This window comes from Tachypleus tridentatus, unplaced genomic scaffold (genome assembly GCF_004210375.1).
Source record: "Tachypleus tridentatus isolate NWPU-2018 unplaced genomic scaffold, ASM421037v1 Hic_cluster_1, whole genome shotgun sequence".
Lineage (NCBI taxonomy): Eukaryota > Metazoa > Arthropoda > Merostomata > Xiphosura > Limulidae > Tachypleus > Tachypleus tridentatus.
In genome coordinates, this window is record NW_027467777.1 from 9,762,027 (window position 1) to 9,788,008 (window position 25,982).

At 33.1% G+C, this 25,982-nt stretch overlaps 1 protein-coding gene and 1 long non-coding RNA gene across 2 annotated transcripts; one reads left to right on the forward strand and one right to left on the reverse strand.

The window, feature by feature from the left end:
* The first annotated feature begins 16,440 nt into the window (after window positions 1-16,440).
* Window positions 16,441-22,035, forward strand: LOC143241774 (uncharacterized). Its single transcript, XR_013022273.1, has 3 exons — window positions 16,441-16,578; window positions 19,227-19,381; window positions 21,488-22,035. It is a non-coding gene; the product is annotated as an uncharacterized LOC143241774 (long non-coding RNA).
* A 1,667-nt stretch (window positions 22,036-23,702) lies between these two features.
* On the reverse strand, window positions 23,703-24,593 carry LOC143242019 (uncharacterized protein KIAA1958-like). The gene has a single exon (XM_076485360.1). The coding sequence runs from the start codon at window positions 24,591-24,593 to the stop codon at window positions 23,703-23,705; it is 891 nt and encodes a 296-aa protein (XP_076341475.1).
* Between the last annotated feature and the right edge of the window lie 1,389 nt (window positions 24,594-25,982).

The window sequence follows — 25,982 nt, forward strand, 5'->3', positions numbered from 1 at the left end:
TTTAACAGTAAATAAATCCAAAAGGATTAAATACATTTTTGTTCCTTCACAGTAAGCATAATTTACTACAAACCCATATTAAAAGATACTTTTTAAGTTCCTGACGAAATTTTCATTACAAAATCTCGAGTGTAGAAAAGAGGGTAGTTGGAAATCTTAGTTGTTTTATTATATTCATTTATCGTAAGAATTACACTTGTTAAATATTTGATTTTTTGTTTTGTTTATTTCGCGCAAAGCTACATGAGGGCTATCTGCGCTAGCCGTCTCTAATTCAGCAGTGTAAGATTAGAGGAAAGGCAGTTCGTCATCACTACCCACCGCCAACTATTGGGTACTCTTTTGACCGTCACATTATAATGCTCCTACAGTTGAAAGGACGAGCATGTTTGGTAGGATTCGAACCCGCGACCGTCGGATCACGAGTCGAGTGCCTTAACCACCTGGCCATGCCGAGCCCCTTGTTAAAGGAACTTTAATTCGTTCTACACTAAAGTATTGCTGATTGTGAGTTTTCTTAAGTTTTCATAATCTACACACAAATATATTTGTACCATAGCCTTAAGAAAGTACTATTTTGGAGAATAATGGACATTTATTGGTGTAATCAAATTAGTGTTCCTAAGACACATTTCATAAAATATTGATTTGATCTGTTAGCTAAACATCTGTGTAAAACTTACACACTAACGAGCATCCAGGTAAGTGAAATAAAAAAGTTCTACAACCCTTTCAGTTTGTAACAACTGTAGCAAACTAAGAGTAAAGTGTACGGTTGATTACTCAATCAAATTTTATTGTTTTATGTTGTCGGAAATGTTCGAGCTTTATTCGCCTGACTGGATTAGTAACTTGTTTTTGTGATGTGTAAATTTAAGACCTGTTTGTCAAATACACACCAACAGAAGCAAATACTTCACTTTAGTTTGCTATACTCTGTTTCTTTTTCACTCCTTCTACGTGTCTGATCTGGTAAGAGTCTTTGGATTAACCGTGTCAGTTTGACTCTGTTTTATCACCTTTATTTTTGAATTTGAGGTTTTTATCTTGAAAAGAAATTCAAGATGTGTTGAAAAATCTTGGGTTTTACCTAGCTATTTTAAATCTTTTGAATAAGCTTTCAAAAATTCATAAAACGATTCTTTAATTATTAACTTCATGTGTGGCGTAACATATAATTATTTAACACAAAAGGGGTTTAATAATTTTGGGTTTTTATAATTATTCTCATATTGAAATACAGTAATAATATTCCGTAAACGACTGTAATGGAATATGTGTGTAAAGTTAATATCTTGAGAAAGATGCAAAAGGCCCGGCACGGCCAAGCATGTTAAGGCGTGCGACTCGTAATCTGAGGGTCGAGGGTTCGCATCTCCGTCGCGCCAAACATGCTCGCCCTTTCATCTGTGAGGGAATTATAATGTGACTGTCAATCCCACTATTCATTGGTAAAATAGTAGCCCGAGAGTTGGCGGTGGGTGGTGATGACTAGCTGCCTTCCCTATAGTCTTACACTGCTAAATTATGGACGGCTAGCGCAGATAGCCCTGGAGTAGCTTTGCGCGAAATTCAAAAACAAACAAGATGCAAAAATAAAAGAAATAATAGATTTCAACATCTGGAGTTCTGTGGTGGGTTTTAATTTTTCTAGCTTCTAAGTAATATTGGAAGTCAGAGTTACAAAGACATGAACTAATAAAAATGTTTTAGTTTTTAGAACAAAAAAGATGTTTTTGTTCATATGTGTTTATCGTGATTGTTAAATAAAATATTTTAAAATAACAATTTTCCGGAAAATTCGAGACATTGAAGATTTAGTTAGAGGTTGAAATAAGGTTATTTATGTAACAGCTTTAAGAAATTAATTTAAAAAAATTAATCTAAATATAAAGTTAAGTAACTACGTTAACAGTATGTAGTTAAAGTGTTCAATCATTTGTACATAGTTACTCTCCATCATAAGTGATGGTTAATAATTTTTTTATTTTGGTTTCACATCGAAATGTTTTAATGTTTTCTTATGTAAGCGTGCAGTTTGTTTGTAATTTTAATATATCATAAAATGAAACTAATCGTAAGTGGAATCAAATCTACAAGGTCATCCATTTGTTTGTTTGTTTTGAATTTCGCGCAAAGCTACTCGAGAGCTATCTGCGCTAGCCGTCCCTACTTTAGCAGTGTAAGACTAGAGGGAAAGCAGCTAGTCATCATCACCCACTTCCAACTCTTGGGCTACTCTTTTACCAACGAATAGTGGGATTGGTCGTCACATTATAAGGCCCCCCACGGCTGAAAGGGCGAGCATGTTTGGTGTGACTTGGATTCCAACCCGGAGACCCTCAGATTACGAGTCGAGTGCCTTAACCACCTGGCCATGCCGGGCCACATCATCCATTTCAATAACGTTTATTATTTATTTTAAAATGACAAATCTCTTTAAATAATCCAATGCATTGAGTTTTAGTTTTCATGATATATCATAGATGGCAGTCAGCTCGACATTTTCAGTTTGTCGTCAATTACGATGATGAGATCTGAATGTGCTCACTTACAAAGAGTTCTGCACTTTTACCAATTATCATTAAAGGGATAAATATATTAATTTATATTTTTACATAAGCTTAGGTTAATATGAAGTGTTATCGTCTAATAGGTTTGTATCTCATACATACTTTGAAATTACAATTTCAGTTATGTGAAGAAAATTGGGAAAAACCGCACCCAAAATTTTTGATCTCGTGGTTTAAAGATTCACGCTAATGTGACCATGAAGCGCTTTTCCTACATTCCTTCCAACGCTTCTAAATATAAATTTATAGTTTTTAGTGTCAGTTGTATGACCGTTTGTGCTCTGGCTTATTGTAAACAAAATAGCAGTTGGTTTTTTGTAATTATTTGCAAATAGAAATATGGCAATAAAATTTCACAAACGATTGTATTATAATATGTCAGAATAGGTTTAAAGCAGTGATGAAGACGCAAAAGCGATGTATTATATTTAAATTAATAAAGAAAAGAAATACAAATTTTGGAATGGAAAGTAAAGTCGAATTTACTGGAAGTGAGTTTCTCTTATGATTATTCTTGACATTGTTAACATGTCTAACAATATGACTCAGGTGTTTGAATGAATACACATTTCATGTCGTAAGAAACGATTTGCAAAGTAAAATAAATTTAACTGACTGTACATTATAACCTTCCCCACGGCAGAAAAGGGCAGGCATTTATGATGGTTGGATTTGAATGTATGACCCACAGATTGCTAGTCGAGTTCCCAGACCATCGTGTAATTAAACAGTGATGCACATTGTAAGATAATGAATTGTAAATAACACTAGAATGTATAAAACCGAAATTAACAATAACGTACACATGAAGCCATAAATTTTAGCAAAGTGCGTTTTAAATAATTTAAAAATGTTTTAATGAATTATTTTACAAAAGAGAATTGTCTCTGATTTGGCTTTAAAATAATTTTAATTTTCTATTGCTTATTATCTGTTTTACTTATTATTCTGAAGGCACGACATTTCTTTTTATAAGTGGTAAGTAAAACAAGTTATGATCGTTAATATGTCTCTCGGTGGATAAGCGGTAAGGTAATGTATGTACAACATGAAATTCGGTGATCGATTCCTCCCGATAGACAAAATGCAGATAATCCATTTGTTTTGTTGTTATGTGCGAAGCTTTCCAGTGAGATTTACTTTTTTCAATACGGATATTGACACTCAGTAGTGTATCTCAGAACGGCTGGTATGGATATTAACACTTTTATTAATAAGGAGAGAATAACATTTTAGGTCATCTTCAGGTTAAGAAAGAGAGAGTTTGTAAGTGACCGTTGCCGGACACATGTCTTAGGGACGAGAGTATAAACGGGTACCGGATTGTAAAGGGCGTCGAAGTTGGATGTTAGGTTACTAATTAGTACTGGAATAAAGGTGTTCCTTTATATTAGTTTAATTTTGGTTTTAATTTGTGTATAAGTAGGGTTTCTTTGATTTTGTGTTTGTTTATATTTGTTTCCCTACTTAATATCTGGGTGTTTTCTACGGTTATGTTGTGTTTATTTGAGTTGCAGTGTTCAAAAAGGTGTGAAGGTGTCTTTTTTATGTTCTTTGAATCTAGTTTTCATTTTCTGTTTGTTTCTCTAATATAGAAGTTGTGGTAGCTGTTGCACTGTATTTTATAAATTATGTTTGTGTTGAATTTGTCAGTGTAGATTTTACATGGTATAGACTTTAGTTCTGTACTTGTTTTTTGAATAAAGTTGGTGTGGGCCTTGCATGGCCTAGCGCGTAAGGCGTGCGACTCGTAATCCGCGGGTTCGCGCCCGCGTCGCGCCAAACATGCTCGTCCTTCCAGCCGTGGGGGCGTATAATGTGACGGTCAATCCCACTATTCGTTGGTAAAAGAGTAGCCCAAGAGTTGGCGGTGGGTGGTGATGACTAGCTGCCTTCCCTCTAGTCTTACACTGCAAAATTAGGGACGGCTAGCACAGATAGCCCTCGAATAGCTTTGTGCGAAATTCCAAAACAAACAAACAAATAAATTTGGTGTTTACTGAAATGTTGTGTTTTGTTATAAGTGTTTTTCAAAGGTGGGTTATTTTATCGCTGATGTCGGGAACATATGATATGCAGCAGTATAAGGATTTGTAATTTGTTGTATCTTGGAATTTATTGTTGTTTGTTTGTTGTTGGTGTAAGTGTGTGTGTATAATTTTTTCCATGGGTTTTTGAGGAAATTTGTTGATGTTGATGAAGTGTTGTTTTATTTTGTTGATTTCATCATTAATTTTATCAGGTGAACACAGTTTTGTGGCTGTGTTTATTTGGTTTCTTAATATGTTGAATTTTTGTTTTGTTTCATATGCTGAGTCCCAGGGAATGTATAATCCAGTATGGGTGATTTTGCTGTGGATTTCTGTTTTGAATTGTGTAACATTTCTAGTGATCTTGAGGTTAAAAAAGGCTATTTGGTTATTTTTTCTGTTCAAAGATGAACTTAATGTTGGGGTGTATCGAGTTAAATGGCCCAAATATGGGGAATCCCGTGTCACCAGATCTAGCCAACAATTTTATGACACAGATTGGACCTCAAGCGATCATTTCAGCCTTATACCCATCGCTAAACTGGTACAGGTATGTTGATGATACAGTTGCTGGATTCACATCTACAGAACACACAGTTTTTTCAATCACGTATTCGTTTGCAGTTGCGTTGTTTTTAGAGTAACTATCGAACAGGCTTGAACATTATAATTTTTGTAAACACAGAAACATAAAACATTGGATTTGAAAATTTCTTAAGTTTTAATCGTACGGTTCATTATAATACATTAATATCAAATTTACAATCAGTTTGTTAATTTTTCTAGCGAAGAATGGAAAAGAAATATTTTTAACATTTTCTCCAGTTTTGCACTAAATATATTGAGTGAGTAACCATTACATAATAATTAATCATAAAATAAAAATTAATAATACCGTCTAGAGATGTAATACAGACTTATTTCCTTCATCAAATAAAGAATTGACTACCACGTAACCAATTGATTGTTTTGGGTTTTTGCGCAAAGTTAAAAAAGGAATATTTTCATTAGCCATCCATATTTTTCACTGATTAACTAGAGAGAAGGAAGTAAGCTACTCAGTAGCACCCATCGTTAATTCTCAGGCTACTCTAATTAAATAGTAGGAAAGAATGCCACTCTTATAACACAAATAACAGTTTCAAAACTCGTGTTTTATATGACAACCGGTCACAACCTTTATACTTTTGGATTCATAGCCTAGTACATTAATAATTAAACAATACATGGCCATATATTACTTAAGAATGCCTATTTACAATGAATTTATAAAGGTGATTTTTTTTTCTGCCAGTCGTCATATAATTTTTATAAGGTAGTTAAATAAACTTACATATGATTTTATGTGTTTTCATATATAAAACATAAATTATTACTCAACGCCTGAACACAAAGTAAAGAGGTACTACATCAATATTATATTTCTAATTAACTTTTATAACTCTCCCTTCAGTAGCACAGAAGTATGTCCGCAGACTCACATCGCTAGAACCCGGTTGTCGATACCCGTCGTGGGCAGAGCATAGTTAGCCTATTGTGTAGCTTTGTGCTTAAAGAAACAACAAACTTTTCTACACAAATTATGTATGATTTTATATATTCAATCCATTATGTGACGAGAAAAGTTCCTCTTTTTCCAATGATTTTCATAGCACGTCTCCTGAATGATGACAGCATAATGAACCTCATAATCTGAGAAACCCTACATATGCAAAGTTTTCAAAATTGATCAGTTTCTTTAAATACTTGCAACACAGCCAAAGAATGAATAATTTATTTCAATTTATTAGACATTTTGGCGCTAGGAAGCGACAGATGTGCAAAGATTTCAACTTCGTTTTATTATATGTACAATGAGATTATAAAAGTACACTATCTCTACGTAAATCAGTTAAAATGTTAATTTTATCAGTATAAATTCATAATTGCATGTTTTTCGTATAGACACTGTATTCACGTTTTTGTTTCTTTTCTCAATTTAAGAAATATATTTATTTTACTTTGTTATTTTTCATTTAATAATGTTACGGTAGTCAACGTTTTTAAACACGATTATAGTCACTGCAGCTAATTATTCTAACGTGCAGGGCTGCACAAACATTCTCAAGCTCCCAAAACAGGCATCTATCAATTTTTGTTAATCTTTCTTCAAAACCAATTCCAGTCTTTGTCTGTTCGTCTATTTTTGGCTGTAAACGAGAAATGTTTCAGAGAAAGTTGCGAGGAAGGTCTGAGAAGGCATGATGAAAGTTTTCTATTCCTCTGGCTGTTGGTAATATGCAAAAATGTGACTGTTGATGGTATGTCAAATTAAAGAGTTGAAACGAGACAAACAAGTATTCGAAGTGTAATTGATTGTTTGAAAATAAGATTCCGCCTAAACAACAATTCGAATTCAAGCTGTAAGGAAAGTTAACAACACAGATGTTCCACCTATTAGACGAGTACATTTCAAGTTTTCCAACTCTCCCTAAAATCTTAAGTTACCGATTTTATACAAGTGATGGTAATTTACCAATTTACAATTATATCTACAATATATATAATCGTCAAACTTGTAACTTTTCCTAATGCGTATTAGTTTCTACCAGAGGAATTTTGTTTTTTGTTGTTCTCCTCTTCAACAACAAGAAAACTAACAGCTATAATTTTATCACTTTTAGTTCCTGCTTTTAGTGTGAGATAAAAGTATTTGTGTCTATTTACAAGTCTAAAAAATGTGGCATTTTTGCCACTTGAAACAGTTATGGCATGCACTGTATTTGGTAAAAAGCTCGATCCTGTATATAACGTCACAGCAGTGTAACTCCATCCTTCTAACTTGACTATTGTGATTATTGTAATCCCATCTTTTAAAAATTGAACTGATTTTTTTTTTACATTTGTGTTGCCTAAAAAGAAAACATTTCCCGCGTTATTTTAAAGTTTGGTCTGTGACAAGGTGACTGAAAGTCGTCAGTGTATTCCGAGAAGCATGGAAGTCTGTAAACAAAACGGAGGTATTCAGGAACCGTTTAGATCCACCAAGGTATATATTGTGTAGCAAGTTGAGTACAATATTATGCCTGTACTGCTTTTCAAGTGTTCCTGTTTGTTTATTATACTGCTGACTATCGTGATGCTTCAATCTTCCTTACAGAATCGTAGGTGAAATAGTTCGGATCTCAGTTGAAAGTTAGGCATAAAAATGTGATAGCAGAAGCATAAAAGGTTGCCAAATGTGGTTTTATTTATATATACTGATTTTACTCTCAGTGGGTAGGCCTTAGTACTAGCTGGTATGGGGTCCTAAGAATGTTATATTTTTACTTAAATATTCGTAAATTAACAAACAAAACGTGTCTCGAAAAGATACATCCAAAATCACTTTCTTTAAGAATTTATGGATTGAACTTATTTTAATATCAAACAAATTGTAGTGTAAAGCACCCTTTGGCTCCTGAGGAACGTGTTAGAATGCCACCAATACAACTGGTATTAACTATAAAATTTGGGAGTAAATACGAATGTTATATAATTCTTTGCTACAATGCTTTTGTGTTTCCCAAAATTAATTCTGTGTTTATTAGTCTTTTTCACATATGAATTTTACGTATAAGCTGTATTTAATTTCAATGTTTTACGTTAAAAAGGAGTTTGAGAGTTTAATATCTTATTTATTAACTTAGAATTCAATGAGTTACAAAGAGTAATAAAACATAATTTTATGACTTTTAAACAATCAATAGTCCTTGTGATAAAGACACTAAACAGATAGTACTGCAACTTTTATCTAAATTTGTAGAGAAAAAGAAGGGGCGTGAACTTGATTATTTACTTAAGTCTGACTTACTAATTATTCCACCCAGAAACCAAAGAAAATACCACAAACTAGCATGTTTATCATATTATACTAAAAAGTATTTTTGTAGAAGTGATTTAATGCCTGTACTGTATAATGGCATAAAAGTCCATCCATTTAACTAATAAACGTTATTATTGTATGTACGTTAAATAAATTATTCTAAAACAATTAAATTAACGAACATCAATTAGTTACCAGAAGTCCCCCCATTATTGGATCATTATTAATATATAGACAGATTGTCATAAACAGTTAACATTATAATAAAATGAAATCCGAAAAACATTTACGCTTTGTAACAATATATATTTTGAAACGAAACTAATCGTTTGTGTTAAGAAACTAAAACAAAATACTAAGATTATCCGAAAGTAATGTTCTCACATTCTTCTGCCTCGTAAACTTTGTCAGTTTAGAATTGTAAATAAACGTCACACTTACACGTAAATTTGAAACAAAAATATTGATATATGTGAAGATATTGAAAATGTCAAATATCGAACCTTTATTGTCTAGAAGAAGACAATGCAAATAATGAATTGGTTTCTTTGTTTGTTTCTGAATTTCGCACAAAGCCACTCGAGGGCTATCTCTACTAGCCGTCTCTCTGAGCGTTTTCTTAGTCGAAGTATCAACAGAAATATTGGATGTTAAAAGGCATATCATATATTTTTTTAAAAGCAAGTCATCGATTTTCTTTTTTTGTTACAATTAAGCAAAAAGGGAATCGAAACCCAGTGTTTAGCTGTGTGAGTCTGCAGACATGTTGTGGTGCCACTAGGGGTCCAATATTGTCGGAGAATAGTTGACTGATTATATGGAATATTTTGCATATGATCCCGGAATTAAAACAAAGTGTTTGAACTCATATGGCCATGGTTACATATTGGATGTACAAATCTACAGAATGGCATTAGTTTGTTGAATATTTGTCCAAAGCTACTGAGACTTATTTCAGTTGGTTGTCCCTAATTTTGAAGTGATATACTAGAGAGAAAGCAGCTAGTGAAAATCATCTACTGCCAACAATTGAATTACATTTTTACCAATGGATAGTACAATTGACCATCATATAATAACAACCTCACGGCTGAAATGGTGAATACGTTCAGCGACTTATTTCAATTCCTTGATCAGTAGGCTGAGAGTCGAACGCTTTAACCAGATGATGTAGGAGTGATACGTTTTAGGAACGCTGTTCTTCGACATTGTAATATTTTATCTCTCTTGAAATACTTCTGTATTCTGAAGAATGCTTCGAGTGAGAAAATTCTGAAAAGAAAAGAAACGTTGTGGGTACGTAAATTATGTTCCTAGAAGGATGTTAAAACCATATTCATCTTAACGATATCATGTCATATATGAATATGTTACAGTAAACCACTGGAAATTATCTATCTATTCTAGAGAGAGAGAAAGAAAGAAAACTGGAGTAGAGCGAGAAAAGTCAACTTATATTCTGGCGACTAATTTTTATGAGTAAATATTGTTCTGTGAGACGATAGTTTGTTTATTTGTTTTTTAAATTTCGCGCAAAGCTATATGAGGGCTATCTGCACTGTCGTCCCTAATTTAGCAGTGTAAGATTAAAGGGAAGACAGCTAGTCATCACCATCCACCGCCAGCTGTTGGGCTACTCTTTTATCAACCAATAGTGGGATTGAACATCACATTATGATGCTCCCACGGTTGAAAGAACGAGCATGTTTCGTGTTATGAGGGCCAATAAAATTTATTAAGTGATTGTATTTTTCTTACAGCAAAGCCACATCGAACTATCTGCTGAGTCCACCGAGGGGAATCGAACCTCTCATTTTCGCGTCGAAAATCCGTAGTCTTCCACTGTACTAGCTGGGGTAAGACGGGAAAAGAACCCATTCATATAGATAATATACACACGCACACACATCCAAATTAAAATTGTATTTAATTATTTTTTAAAGCTTGTTTTTAATTTCGCACAAAGCTACACGAGGGCTATCTGCGCTAGTCGTCCTTAATTTAGCAGTGTAAGACTAAAGGGAAGGTAGCTAGTCATCACCACCCACCCCCAACTTTTTTACCAACGAATAGTGGGATTAATTGTCACATTATAGTGCCCCCACGGCTGAAATGGCGAGCATGTTTGGTGCGATGGGGATTCGAACTCGCGACACTAAGGTTACGAGTCGAACACCTTAGCCCACCTGACCATGCCGGGCATCTGTAAAGATACTACTCATCATCTAGTAGTTACTGTGTTACAGAAAAGTTTGGTTAGTTTGAAATTACTACGCAAAACTACACCAGGGATATCTGCTTTACGAGTCTACATTTTGAAGCAACAAAGAGAGAAGGCAACTGTCAACATATTAGGCTACTCTAACCTAATAACAGGATATGGCTAGTACTGTTACTCTTATAACACACTCATAGTTGATAAGCGCGATGCACGACTTTGATTCTGCAACGACGAGAGAACGATGCGGCTTGAAATTCACAATGCGACACATTAAATACTATGTCACATTCCGCAAGGGTCGTGGAGGGGCTAGAATATAGAAGTTTTCTAATTAAAAATTTACGTAAATGTTTCTCGTAAGTATATTTAAATCTACGAAATAACGTCAGCATTTTGACAGGATTTAAAATGATTATAATGATGACACTGCACAACAATGTTTTTGAAAACTTTATTTCCTGAAAAGTTTTTGCTGATTGTGACAGGTACCTGGTGGGTATGTACAAATATAGTTTTGGTTTTGCTTTATCACGTAGGAACTCTGAGAAATAGACAGTTAACTGTTTACCGGCAATAACGTATTTAATTGCGTTTATGTTTCTAATACGCTATTAAGATCAACATAATTAAAAGTGTTTTGCTCCTGTAGTCAGCAAGCATTGACGGATTCCAGTTGCCCTGATATCGTTTTACCATTGTAGCAATGTCCTGGTGAAACTGAAGATTTCGATGAAACGGTACATGATGGGCAAATTTGGATGTGATTTTCGTGATCAGCAGCTAAAAGTCTATAAGGAACAACCAACAGTGTTCAAGAAGCACAAACTTTGTTGTGCAGTGTTATTAGTAGAAGACACAAATTTTAGACATATTAATTATGAGTAAATAAATATATAGAATTCATTATACAACTACATAAAACTAAGCAAGTAAAATGATCTGTGAAGTTTCCTTCAGAGCGAAAGGTTTGAAGAAAGTCCTTTTTTGTTAAAGGTAAACTGAACATGGAAATAATTTTTAAAGTAATCTCTTGTAAAAATAATGAATTGGTTATAAAAAAAAAAGTTTCGCTTGGTTTTGAATTTCACACAAAGCTACACGAGGGCTATCTGCGCTAGCCTTCCATAATTTGGTAATGTAAGACTAGAGGAAAGGCAGCTAGTCATCACTACCCACAGTCAATTCTTGGGCTTCTTTTTTATCAACGAATACTGGGATTAACCGTTACGATATAACTATCTCGCGTTTGAAAAGATGAACATCTTCGGTAACGGGGATTAGAACTTGTTATCCACAGATTGCCAGTCGAGCGCCCTGACCACGTGGTATATTTTGCTATTTTGAAAAGAACTTATTTCATAAGATATTTGTCACGTACTTTCCAAAAACTGTTGTGAAAAGAAATGAAGTTCCAAATCAGAAGGCATTATTTATAATAAAAGCAAATTTTCACATGAAAATTAGGTAGAGACTAACACCACTCTTTAAATAATCCACTTAAGAGCTGTCTAAACCCATTTCACATGTTCCATAATATACTTAGGTCATTCAGGTGCCTATTTGGAAACATAGTTACTGGGTCTCAAATACTAGCAAATATTGTAGAAGTAGCAGAACGATTCTACAAATTATAAATCCAATGAATACTCCTAGTTAATTCAAATATTTAATTTAAGACAATAATTCCAACAGTTAAAGACGTTAATATCATGAAAATTCCAAGCATAAAGTCGACAACATACTATTAATTAAATATAAGCTTAAAATAGAAAGTAATTATCCGAATGTCAAATGGAATAGAGTTTGGAAGAAGGCGAACCATGGTCGTGGCCGGAATTCGGTTAACATTTGAAATTAAACGTCACGTATCATTTAGTTTTACATCCATATGGAAAACTTATACAATATGTAAAAATAACTGTAGGTGCTCGTCAGTGTTTGGATCCAGAGTAAATTTTGACTTCAGCTATGGCTATGCAGTCATCCCAGTGAGGTCAAGACTTAATAGATATAACAATAGTGGCTCTTCCACTCTAGTGTCCAAACTATTGAGGTGGAATACTGAAGAATCAGTCAACTTCAAGATCGTCAGTGAAGTCTTGGTTCTCAAACTTTAATAGCAGTACTTCCATTGGCTGCAAGTCTCCATGGAAATACTTCTGTATTCCAAGTAGTGGATAGAAGAGGACTACGGCGGGGAAGCTTCACAAAACCGATGTAGTGTGTTTTCTTGTGTTCTGTGCCTTTCCTTGGATATGTACCGAAAGTAAAACTGTGGATGTATAACCAATCACTGTCTTAATAACTTAGTTATATTTATTAATGTTGCTCATTCAAGGTCACCTTCGAAATAAGGATAAATTAATACTGTAAGAGCATCAGTTTATATAAGTTATTTGCAAGTCGTATTGAAAGCTGGTGAAATTACTTCACATGGATTACCTCGAGAGATATAAGGGCCGAGTTGCTTCTAAGTTGCGCGACCGCACAACAACCAATCAAGTCCAGCGCACTACATTCTTCCAGCTGCACACATCTACAGTAATGGTGAGAAATCTCAACACGTAGATGGCTTTAATGACCCTGGCAAAATAACCAACTAGCAGCATTGCAACATGTCTAATAATTCAACAGGGTCGATGGTCTAAAAATACTCCCCCCCAAAAAAAAAAGCAATAAAAAAAACTAGTAACTCACATCCAAACATTGTCTTAATACTAGTTCTCACGAACAAAATAATCTGACTCATGGACTGAATAAGTTAAAAAACACTAAGCAAGGGTCAAATTTCACAAGTATGAATGTCATAAAATTAAGCTAAAACGATGTCTTGGAGAATTTCTCTGAGGAGGTAAAAAAAATCTTAAGAAATGTTTAAGGGTATAAAATCTGAGTTGCAACTCTTCCCAGATGAAAAGATCCTGCAAGAGATTTGTCAGTGATTCTAATTTTGAAATTGTTTTATTACGTCGCAGTATATTAACTTGAGAAATCCACGTTATAGTTATTTCTCATGCAAAAGATTTACTATGGAATTTCCAGGTGAGCTTATAACATTTTAACACTCTCAATGTTGCCAATATAGTTCAATCGTGTTAATTATTGTTTCACACGAAGGTAAGTACATCAGCTATTAGTAAAAAGTCATCAATGTATAATAAAGCATCTGAAAACCAGTACATTTTAAAGGATAGATGATGCTCTGACACCGGGAGTAGAAATAGGTGAAAAACAGTAGGCGTCTAAAAAACAGGATAAAACTGGAATATCTGATAACGTACTTGTAGGAGACAAAAGTTACCAATTTCTTCTCAAATCGTATTATATATATGCTAAAGTTAAAAGGAATATGACTCCTAGTGACACAGCGGTATGTTTGAGGACTTACAGCGCTAGAAACTATGCTTCGATACTCCAGGTGAGCAGAAGATAGATAGCCTATTAAGTAGCTTTGTGCATAACTACAAACGAATAAACGAAAAAGGAATATAGAGAAATACAATATAATTTAATGCAAAGAAGAAATTCGAATAGGCATTTAATAATCGGTAAGAATTTAGATTCTCAATCAGAAACGGAAAGTTAGGTTATTACAAGAGCAAGAATTTTAGCCAAAATAAATATCAGCACAAAATTAGAGTTGAGCGAAGAAAAAAAGATATTAAGTTAAATTAAACCGTGAAAAAGCTGAAAATTATTGACCGGATATCGAAGCAGATAGAGAAAACTAACATTAATTAAAACAAATTTAAAATACAGAATGGTTTTTGTTTGTTTAGAATTAAGCACAAAGCTACACAATGGGCTATCTGTGCTTTGCCCACCGCGGGTATCGAAACCCGATGTTTAGTGTGAAAGTCCACAGACATACCACTGTGCCACTAGGAGGCGATAGAGAATGGATGAACATAAATGAAATGCTAAAAACAATAATATTACTATTTCGCTTTTAACCAAACGCATTAATGACACTAAATACATAATTCAATAGGTAAAACTGTAATTTTAGCACAAATCAACATGTTATTAGTATGAATCTATTGAAATGATTTTAAAAAGTAAATTTAAAGTATTGATTAAGTACGATGGATGTGATAGAAATGTTGTCAGTAGATGGCTTGAAATTCTTTAATATGTAAATTGTATTATGTTTTTAACTTCTAAGTGTATAAATACGTCTTATTCTCACAAAACACTGCACTACCGAAGATGACGCAGTAAACATGTCGAAACATGTTGAGTGTATGAGACTGTGAGATAACGAGTTATGTTTCTATTTGGTTGTGGTTTTGTTTCTCGTCCTTTTGTTATTCCTTCTATTGTTTAGTTTATCTATGAATGCTTACTTATATGTGAAACGATAAATCACTTAATAGATGATCAGGTTTATTTTGAATGTCAGTCTCCCCTAGCGGTGACATACAGATATCATTAATGTTTCACCAGAGTACGTAAGTTATAGACAGTTGTTGTGCACAGAATTAAGTAAATTGCGATCCTATGATTTGTAATCTCGTAATCTAACAAGTGAATGATTGCTTGTTTGTTTTGAATTTCGCATAAAGCTACACTCAGACTCTCTGCGCTAACCGTCCCTCATTTATCAGTGCAAGACCAGAGGAAAGGCAGTTAGTCGCCACCACCTACTGCCAGCTCTTAGGTTACTTTTTTAGCAAAGAATAGTGGGATTGATCGTAACATTATAACACTCCCACGGCTGAAAGGGCTAGCATGTTTGGTGTGACGGGGATTCAAACCAGTGACTTTCGGATTACAAGTCGCACGCCTTACGCGTTTGGCCATGCCAGGCCTAGGGCCAAAGTCAATGAAATTTCTACGTGAATACTGTTATTGTGGAATTAGGATTTTTATTTGTCTTTTTTTTCTAGTTCGTTTACTTATTTATTGATTGCATTATTCATTAAAGGAGAATAGTATGTTAGAAATGTTTTTATTTAAACGTGATGAAGAAATTGATACTAGCTATCCTATTTCTTGGGAAGAGGCCAAAATAGACACTTCGACAAGCTTATACTTAGAAATAGTGTAATATATACAGTAAATACAACAAAGGCTTAAAAACGGGGTGAACATGATAAAAAAACTGATATCTGGGACGAAGCTAACAAAAATAAACACTTCGATAAAGCATATAATTCAAAATACTTTATTATATAACTGCCTCTCATACGACAAAAGCTTGAAAACGGAGTACATGAACCTCTTGTTAGTAGTACCAAAGTCTTTTCGTGAGCAAGTTTTAATAATGGCTTATGCACGATATATGCATACACAGAAACTTGCGGTTAAAATTCAACAAAGGTTGCGGTACCTTATACTAATTAGATATGTAGCCTAATACGGTATAGCGTGTCATGAATGTCATATAAACATGTAAGAAATCGTGAAAACTTGCGACCGGTTCTCGTAATAGGAGATCATTTTGATGATATGTTTATTGACACGTATAACCTGTTGACTAGTGATGTGAACGGGAAACACGTAATTCCCGAGCTCGTCAGCAATGCCACTAGTTGAGTCAAGTAATACCTTTACAGGTTCCTGTTACTCAACATGTTTCAGACGCATTGTTTGAACTGTTTACTGGAATAGGCGTAACTATGATAACACGTAGTATTGCAACAAGGCTAATAATAAAGTTGCATGACAAACTGCGAATAAAAAAACATTATTCGCTAGTACATATCACCAGGAAGGAAGTAACCAGGTTTTACATATTATCAGGGAAAAGTGACCAGGCAGACGCTCCATTAAAACCTCATAACAATACCTATCAAAAATAGAAGATTCTGATTTTTATGCATATCTCGATGTACCCAACGAAACTACTGGCTTTAAGTACCCATTTCTCGAGGACGTGAGCTCTGAATCCACTATTACCACAACTTGGTAACTTCCTAGATTGTTTTTATATGGTGTGTTACTGTATGAATATATGGTTTCTTGTCATTATTGTAGATGATAACAATAATCAAACTCTAACGATGATAATCACAAACGACTGGCTTTGTTTTATCAATTTTAACTGAAATATTCGTTTTACTACTGGGTGTTTATTTCTTTCAATTTTTCAATATATTTTCTTAAGGTTTAATTCGATACTTTTTTTATCGTATGTCGAGTGTTCTCTTTCATTTTTTGCCACTTTTTATTCCCTCTCAACACGTACTAGATTATCTTCTGGGCATGGAACCTTATTTCCAGGTTGATACAGTTATTTCCAATTTCTGTATTCTGGGAATGCAAATGACTGTCTTGATTTAAAGTCCGTTACCATTATTTCTCTAATTTAAGCAATGTTTTAACCATTAATGGCTTGTAGTTAAGTATTAAAGAAGAGACCAGGGATATATGAACCCTAATCCCAAAAATAGAAAACAGTAAAACACATATTTACTTTAAGCATCTTGATTCATTTTTACGCAAGGTCGAATCAATTGTCTTTCAAAGCTGTAAACACGTTAGTAAATAGTAGTGGCGCAACGCAAAATTCTGCCCTCGCAAAATATGACCTGAGAGATAAATTCATCACTACAGATAAGGTACTTCTTCTCATGCGGCTATTTTTTTTTCGAAGTGAAGTTTCAGTAAACGTATTAGACACTTGTTGTAATTTTTTTATATATATTTGGTGTTTGTTCTATACAGTTAAATATCCTCACTTGAACTTTTAACAGATCAAGCTTAATCTTATTTTTAACATCGCCCCTGCTAGTACAGCAGTAAGTATACAGATTTACAAAGCTAAAATCAGGGCTTCGAATTCCCTCGGTGGGCTCAGCAGATAGCCTGATGTGTCTTTGCTATAAGTACAACATACAAACACATTTTCAACGTTCGTTTTTAAATTTTAGCCAAGAATAATAAAAGTTACTTAAACAAAATTATTTTTATTCCTTTTGATGTTAATCAACCTCTCTTCCCTATGAATATATATATATATATATATATATAAATTCATTATTTGACCTTAACATCATGAGATACCGTTACATGTTTGGTAACCTTGTTAAATTGATCTTCATTCTATTATAATGTCTGTGTCTATAATAACTAAATACAATTCATCCTATTTTGGCTCAGTAATTATTTCCTGTTGTGCAATAAACTAGTTTTACGTTTGCGATTTTTTGAATTAAGAGTGACAAACATTTTCTTTTTTTTTTTTCGGTATCTTGGAAAATTAGACTGTAGATCGTAAAGGTAATGATTCCCAATAACATTTGCGTACAAAAACTTAGCTATTTTCATGTTGATAATTAATGTAATATTTTTGTGTCATAATGAACAAAGGCTGCTAACTGTAAACGCTTCATTTTATGTTTTTAATTTTTCGTGAATTAAGTTGCTAATCTGGATTCCACCTTCCCATGACTGATAGTAAGAAGCGTATTTCTGATTTCCAAATGGCCAACAGTTTCATAATATGCACTATTCACTTTTAAAGGATAACACAACCATTTCCTTGGAACATTATTTCCATTCTCAGTTAGTTTGTAATAATATTCACTCACAAAACATGTATTTTTGTTTTTGTGTGTAAGAAGAGTCCTTTAGATCTGAAAGAATAATGAATTACTTGTACTGATATTATAATCAATTAAACGGGTCACAATGATTAATTTCAGCTTCAGTTTTGTTGTTGTTTTTTTTCATTATCAGTTAAAACTTCATTATTTGCAACACTTTCCTCATTATTAGTTACTGATTCAGACAACATAGTAGTTTTGCCACAGGATTCACTGGTGCAGAATAGCAGTAGTTTGTCTCGGTGTAACTGCGGTCATGACGACAACATGACAATTCAGTATAACTGATAGCAGGCCTTTTAAGAATCTTCTGGGAGGTGGGGAACTTTTGAGCATCACTCAAATACTTTCTAGTGATTCAAGATTTCTTTCTTTTATTTACTTCACTATCAATATTAGCTAAAAATTGTACACGGTAGACAAAAGAGATTTTTCCCTCCTACTAGTCGACCTTGCACAATACCGAAAACTCAAAGTAAGCGAGTATTGAACCATATCCTGATGTTGATTGGTCACCTAAGTATTAGGTGGATGTAAACCACAGAGTTGTATCACAGAAAATAAAGGAACAATTATTGACAATAAAATTTGAACCAATACGTATTTATAAATTCTTTAATTTCCTGTTGAAGCCTTCCTGTAGAGTGAGAGCGAGGTTCCTTGTAAAATGGGGTTCCCCCACATTGATGGGGATTATTTTACACCACTAATAACGACTAACCATTATCGGGGAAAAGAAGACCTAACTGTTGTTAGAACGGTAAAATTCCGAAATAACATTCAAATCAAGATAAATCATTGCATTTCTTAACCAAGTCGCTGTACATGATTTAATGAAGTCCACTTTAATTGTGTTCTTAGAAACACTGAATAATTACATAGTCATTAACCTTGTACTAGCTCTTGATTATTGTGACCTTGCGAGTATCATCTATTCTTTTTATTACAGATATTAAAATTATTTTCATAAGTTGTTATTAAAAATCAGATTCTGATTACTTCCATTAGCTGTGCGTCCGGCTTCAAGAAACGTATTCAACTGGGTAAGATGGCTTGGATTCTATCTGCTGTATTTATCACAATATAAAGAAATTGTACCGACAGAAATAAGACCGGACAGACACTACGGTTCTGTTCTTCACGTCACTTCTGTAAATGGCAAGGTAGGTTTTCTTATAGTTAAGTCCAAAGCTACACAATAAACTGTCTGTGCTGTGCCTACCACGGGTGTCAAAACCGGTTTTTAATATTATAAACCTTCAGAGATACCGTTGCTTTGCCAGTTAAATGGCTTGGAGCGGAACAAGTAAAGTTTCAAGTGCTTTGGGAGAAAATTTGCAAGACAAAGAAAACATCAGTATTAATACAAAACAAAAGAAATCATATATTTGCTCAAAATTTCCGATAAGGCTTGTTTGTTTGTAGCTAAGCACAAAGCTACAGAATGAGGTCTTTGTGGTGTGCTCACCACTGACGCCTAAAAATATGTTAATATAATAAAGTGTGTGTTTTCTTATAACAAAGCTACATCAGCCTATCCGCTGAGTTCACCAAGGTGAGTCGAACCTCTGATTTTAGGATTGTAAATCCGTAGACTTACCGTTGTACCAGGGGGGGACTGCTATTACAACCATACAAGCCAAATATCACCTTTCTTTTCAATGATATTTTACATATTTTCGATTATTGTAGATTTTATAACGTTTATAATTTTAATATGCACATTCTAAAATCAAAATAACACATTAAATGTAAAATAAGATTACAGAAGCATCACTTGGAAATTGTAAAATGTAATGATTAAATGAAAGTGTTTCTAATTTCTCGTTGTAGTCTCGTTTCGAGTTGTAAGCCCCAAAAGTTACCACTGACCCAACGAGGGATTTTGGAAGTTAAGGATGAAAATAATAAGCATTTGTTACCTTTAAATGTATTAGGGCCAGACATCTTCATGTAGTTGTCACACTGGAACGGTAGAGCAAATATTCTATTCTAGACAAACACGTTCCAGACTTTCATCCGCTGGTTGCACTCATTTTACTTGGACTTTGTGTCACATGAGATGTTGCTCAGGTCTAAAATATCACATTTATTTGTGTATGTGCTGTTGGTTTAATGCAAAGGTATACAATTGGTTACCTTAACTCTGTCCACCACGCGGAATCGAGTCCCAGATTTTAGCGTTGTTAGTTCGTAAAATAACCGCTGAGCGGACAAGGAACATTACAGATAGATAATGAGCACAATACATTTAAAATTTTCTATAACTTTTATTTATCATCTGCGTATGTGTCTAATAAGCCTGAAAAAACGTTTCTAATAAATATCTATATGATAGGGTTGAGCCAAGTTTGAGAAAAGCATCGAAAGAGTTTATATAATTCTGCAATTACAGAATATATTGGCATTCATAATGATAGTTTATAATGAGCATTGTTTGAAGATTGCTAATATGTATCGAGCTGAATCGCAGTCAAATGGTTAGGGTTAGGGTAAAACATAATGTTTGAGTTAATGACTAAGGATGGTATGTATGAAAAACGTTTGCTTCAAAGGGCCCTTCTTTGTGGATTCGTTGTGTGATTAGTGGTAGTCACAATTACATTAGACTTTAAGGACCGCCAGCCAAGGATCAAGAGGAAAATCTTCCTCATATATTTTATAACTAGAATTTGCAAATTCGTTTGTAAATGTATTTCTTCTGTATTGTGCAATATGTCTATTTCAACTATTTAATACTTACGTCTTCGGTCAGATGCACACATAAGTTACATCGTTGCTCAATTTATCGAAAAACTATTATATCTAATGTCATAAAAACTTAAGATTGTTACTACAAGGACACATATGAATAAACAACTAAAAGGAATATTGGAACTATTATAACTAGTAAGATAATAAAGTAAAACATTTATTCAAAATCACGTTATTTTGAATAGAATCGTTTTGTCTCATAAAATGATTAAATACGTAATTTCTTCAGTACATTATCTAAACACATATTTCTTCGAATCATTTACTTATGAATGTCTTTTTTCCTATTTTATACAATAAATATCCATTCGTAAACTTCAACATTACAATTGTAATTGGATAGCAATTCTTTGATGTGGTATACAAATCCCCATTAAAATTATACTAATAAATCTCAAGTTTTATAACAGGAAATTAAACACACTATTAATATAAATAACGATTTAAAGTACAAAGTCACATAATATGAAACAGTAATGAACAGTATTTACATAAATATTGTATTATTTTATTAGCTTACAAGGAAAAATAAAACAACGTATTTCGTGGAGGAAGAAAATGTGAAGAACACGTTGCCAAAAGCATCACTCAATTTACAGCTAACTACAAATAAAGATAAAAAGAACAATTATCTTTATAGCAATCTAGAATAAAGCTTTTTATGCCAAGGATCAAAACTTTTAATGTATTGCTTGAAGTTCATACATAATAACATTTGACATTTATTTTCTGCACTATCATTATTCACCAAAACTCTTATAACCTAACAAAAAAATTTATTGTAAAGGCACAAATATTTATAGTGTGTAGTAAGACAGATACTTACTGAGAAATAAATTGTCATAAAATATTATCCTATAAACCAGTGCGAAAAAATACGAGTAATCATAAAAAATATTAACGTACATCACAAAAAAAATACATGTTAAAGTCAAAGAAGTATAAGGATTACAGTTGTTTATTCCATTCACATTTGTACATTATATTAAAATCCTTATGTAAATTATGGTAAACAGAACTAAACGGAAATCGGAAATGGCGTGTTTAGCTACAACACATATATCACATTCTGAGAAAGTTTTTCTACGCCAAATCCTTTACTCAGATATCTGTTGCCTAAAGAGGTTGTTCTGAGAGCAGCTCTTACGATTCGAGACAACCAAAACCGGAAAAATGTTTCTTGCGGCACCTTTATTTTTCACTTATTTTCTGTTTGCTCTTTATATTTATTAAACAGGGAATAATTTTTTCTTTGGTTGATCTTTTTCCAGTAGAACAATAACTTTGATAACTTTCGATTGAGAGTTAGATAACAAATTACCTAACAAGCATACTGGTTTTGTTTACTGAATTCCAACAAACATTTCATATTTTCGTATTCAGCGTGCTTCTCTCTTCATTTGTGTGAAATTAATATTATTTTATCACATACATCTTTATACTCTTGTTTACTAATAGGCTTGCCTTTCCATACCTTAGTTCTGTATCTACTGGTGGTAGTCTTTTATTTTCACCAAATTTATTTTTCTCTTGTATCTTCCTCTGCCTTAATCTGTCAACAGTATATATATCTTAGTGTTACTATAACTCTTGTTTTATTTTGTATTGCCTTACTTTTCCTATTTGCTATCGTGCTACTAAACTGTTATGTTACATTACTTGTCTTTTTTCATCTTTCTGATTCGAACTAATGACTAAAACCTCAAAACACTATATGTTCACTGTTTTAGTCTGCTATATACCACTATGCCTTCCCTGTTAGTAGTTTTAAAATCACGGTATTACCACTTAAGAATAATTTCATACATTACTTTCTTTTGTCTATCTGTAGTCTATAAAGATATCTTGCTCTTAATAATTTGTCAAGCCGTCTGGTATGGGTATAAAAATTTAAATAAAATAAATACTCAGACCAGCGGTCTTTAAAATACAGTTACTTCAAGTGGGTTTCTCGTCGTCATGAATTGTCAAGCCATGCATTTATATTGCAAACCTATAAAGGGCCAGTAAAGAAAATGTCTATAAAGGTACGTCTTATTGTGATAAAACGTCCAAAAAAACACCGACTTAAGAAATTAGTTTAAAATATACCATTTTCCAGATTTTAGCAAATATAGCTTTTATTCAAATAACTAGAACATAAATAATTTTCTCGTTATTATTTATTTTCTTTTATACATTTTAAATTCTTCACAGACAAATAAGATGAGCTCCACTGATAAAAGATCTTCAATATTATTAAATCGTTTTATTTTGTTAATTATCAATATCAAACAGTGATCTAGAAGTTATTCAAATCTGAAAAAAATATATATAAATCAATCTCTGGGTGGCGCTGTTACTAGGACTACGTCGTGGGCTCATCTCAAAACATTCATTATTGCAAAGTTTCTACATCATTGTAGAAAGTTTTAATAATGAAAAATATATTTTAATTATAAGTTTTAACTATCAATCAGTGAGCGACGAATATATTTTTAACAGTACAGCTCTTGTGTTAAGTAAAATGTGTGGTGTTACACGTTCAATAATTATATACAACGAACTAACCGTTGTAATGAATATTTTAAGTTTCTAGATAAAATGAAAGGACACAAAATTTCAGGTTAAAAATAAAAATTTGAATATATATATATATATATATTAATAAAAAACAAAATCAATTTCTTCATGTGATAAATAATACATTGTTATTGTTTTTTCTTGCTTATTAATGTTTGAAAAAGCAATTTAAATTACAACCTGTAATTTTGACATTAGCTCTCGCCTCACACTTATATTATAAAATGTTTGTCGGTAGAAAGTCCCGCCTTTTTTGGCCATGCATTTCATAAGCGATGCTAATCTGTTTTCTCCTAATGGCTGTCGTTTGAACCATGAGCTGTTGTATGTCGCCTTGGAATGATTGGGAACAAGATAAAACGGACTGTCAGCCTTTTTCATACACTCTGGCCTATGGCTGGCATACAGGCGATAGATATGGATTGGATCCCTATCAGGACAACCTAAGTTAGAATATATACGAAAGCATCCCATTACTCCTCCTTTGGGTGTTTTAGTTTCCTGATCGATATAGTCTAGGTATTTTAAACCATTTGAAAGCTGACAAAGTGTTATGTCGCCCCATCGTAGCTCGTAGTGTCTTTTGGCTGACCGAATTCCAAAGAAAATGGAGTTGTAGAACCAAAGAGTATTAATGATGGAGTCTTTGGAGCTAGCTCCAAGTTGCCCAGAAAGAAATAGTTTCTCAAGTTCTGAGTCTGTCAGAGCAACATGTTTTTTTGATATGCATCCTTTTCCTTTTGATTTTAGCTCAAGCTGTTTCATTCGTAGAAACTCGCGCGTTTTCTTGAAATTATCTCCAGTAGAACTAAAAATTGCATCTGGATACTCCTGCTGTCGAAGGTAACGATCAACACTACTCAGGAGACCCCTTAAGGAGTCAGGCTCGTACTCATCACCGTTTCTCTTCTTGACATTAATGATAAAACTGGATAGAACAGTGTCCAACTCTTGAGGAGGTATTGTTTCCAGAGGTCTGTGTTCTCCAGCTTTCGAAAGAAAAGCGCTTAGTAACTGTAGGTCTGTTTTTGTCTTCCTTACCGTGTTTTGGTTTTCCATTTTTTGCATGTTTCTCTCTTTCCAAATTAGGAGAACTAAAATGTTGATCATTGTCAGCTTTATCAACATTTTTCTCGCAATCAGATGAAAATCTGTCTGCAAGACTGTGTAAATGACTCCTGATCTCAACATTTGGTTGCAATTTTGTTTCTTCGTCTCCAGGCAAAGAGACCACTATGGGAGCAAAAAGCAACAAAGGCAGAATCAGATTACAATTTAGTGGGATTCGATGAGGTAATTTTGATTTTTTGCTATACTAATACAAATGTTATTGGTTAGTTCATTTCAATAAAAAGCGCTTGATGTTAGTCTGAAGAGACCCTCACCAAAATGAATCCACCTTACTTGCCATGTGCTCCCATAATGAATTAAGAAGGATTAAACACTAGCTTAGAGAAGTAGAAAATAGAAGAAAGAAACATTAGGACAACAGTGTCATAAGAGCTTTAAAATCAAGCAGAAGTGAAGAATAAACTATAGTATATGAAATAACAATAAACTATTAAAGAGAAATTTGTAATAGGACACACAATTTCTTGTTTTGCATATAACATTAAATTTAATAAAGATCAAAGTTGTAGAGAATGCTAACAAAAATAACCTTTAAATATTCATTCAATGTTATTTTTATGTGGGTAGTTTCAAATAAAATAAGTGACATACACACAAACAAGTGCTATAGTTGAACCATAAGTGTTCGAGTTCTTTTAAGAGCTCATTATCAGGTGGAAAAAGACTATCCTCTCATTGATAAGAGAGGATTTCTTCTCAACAAACTTGAGAACTTTGGTTCGATGAAATGTATTAACACATTGTAAAACTGTTAGACGTGTTTGATTTATTTATGAATAATACTTCAGTTTATGTTGTTAACGTTTGAAAGACGCTATATGAGAATGTATATCTGTTTTACTCAATAAGTATATCGAAAATGAAAGTATCACAAATAATTCAAATAAATATATCTCAGATATGACTTGCCGGTAGTTTAAGCTTTATTTATATTTTGTAGAAAACATATCTCTTCTGGCACTGAACCTTTACATTAGACAAACTATGAAATTTTGTAAATACAAAATGTATTTTAATTTAAAGGTGTTAAAAATTTCATTGTTAAGCATACTCTTTAACCATTACTTTACTACTTCTATTTGCATTTCGTGAAATAACTTTCAGCGTCCTAACCTTAATTATAGAAACATTCGTCAAATACTATTGCAACAAAATACATTTATCAGACGTTAATATGACAGATTAAGAAGTAGATACGAAAAATAACAAAATATTTTAAAATAAGTAGCACCATAAGTCAAAGCAATGTGTTAGATATAACTGTTATATGCAAAAAAAAATTACACTTTGCCATGGAAAGAAAAGAGTAGTTTCGAA

What these genes read in the sequence shown, in the direction of transcription:
- LOC143242019 (XM_076485360.1), bottom strand. Translation starts at nt 24,593, where the DNA reads ATGGAAAACCAAAACACGGTAAGGAAGACAAAAACAGACCTACAGTTA.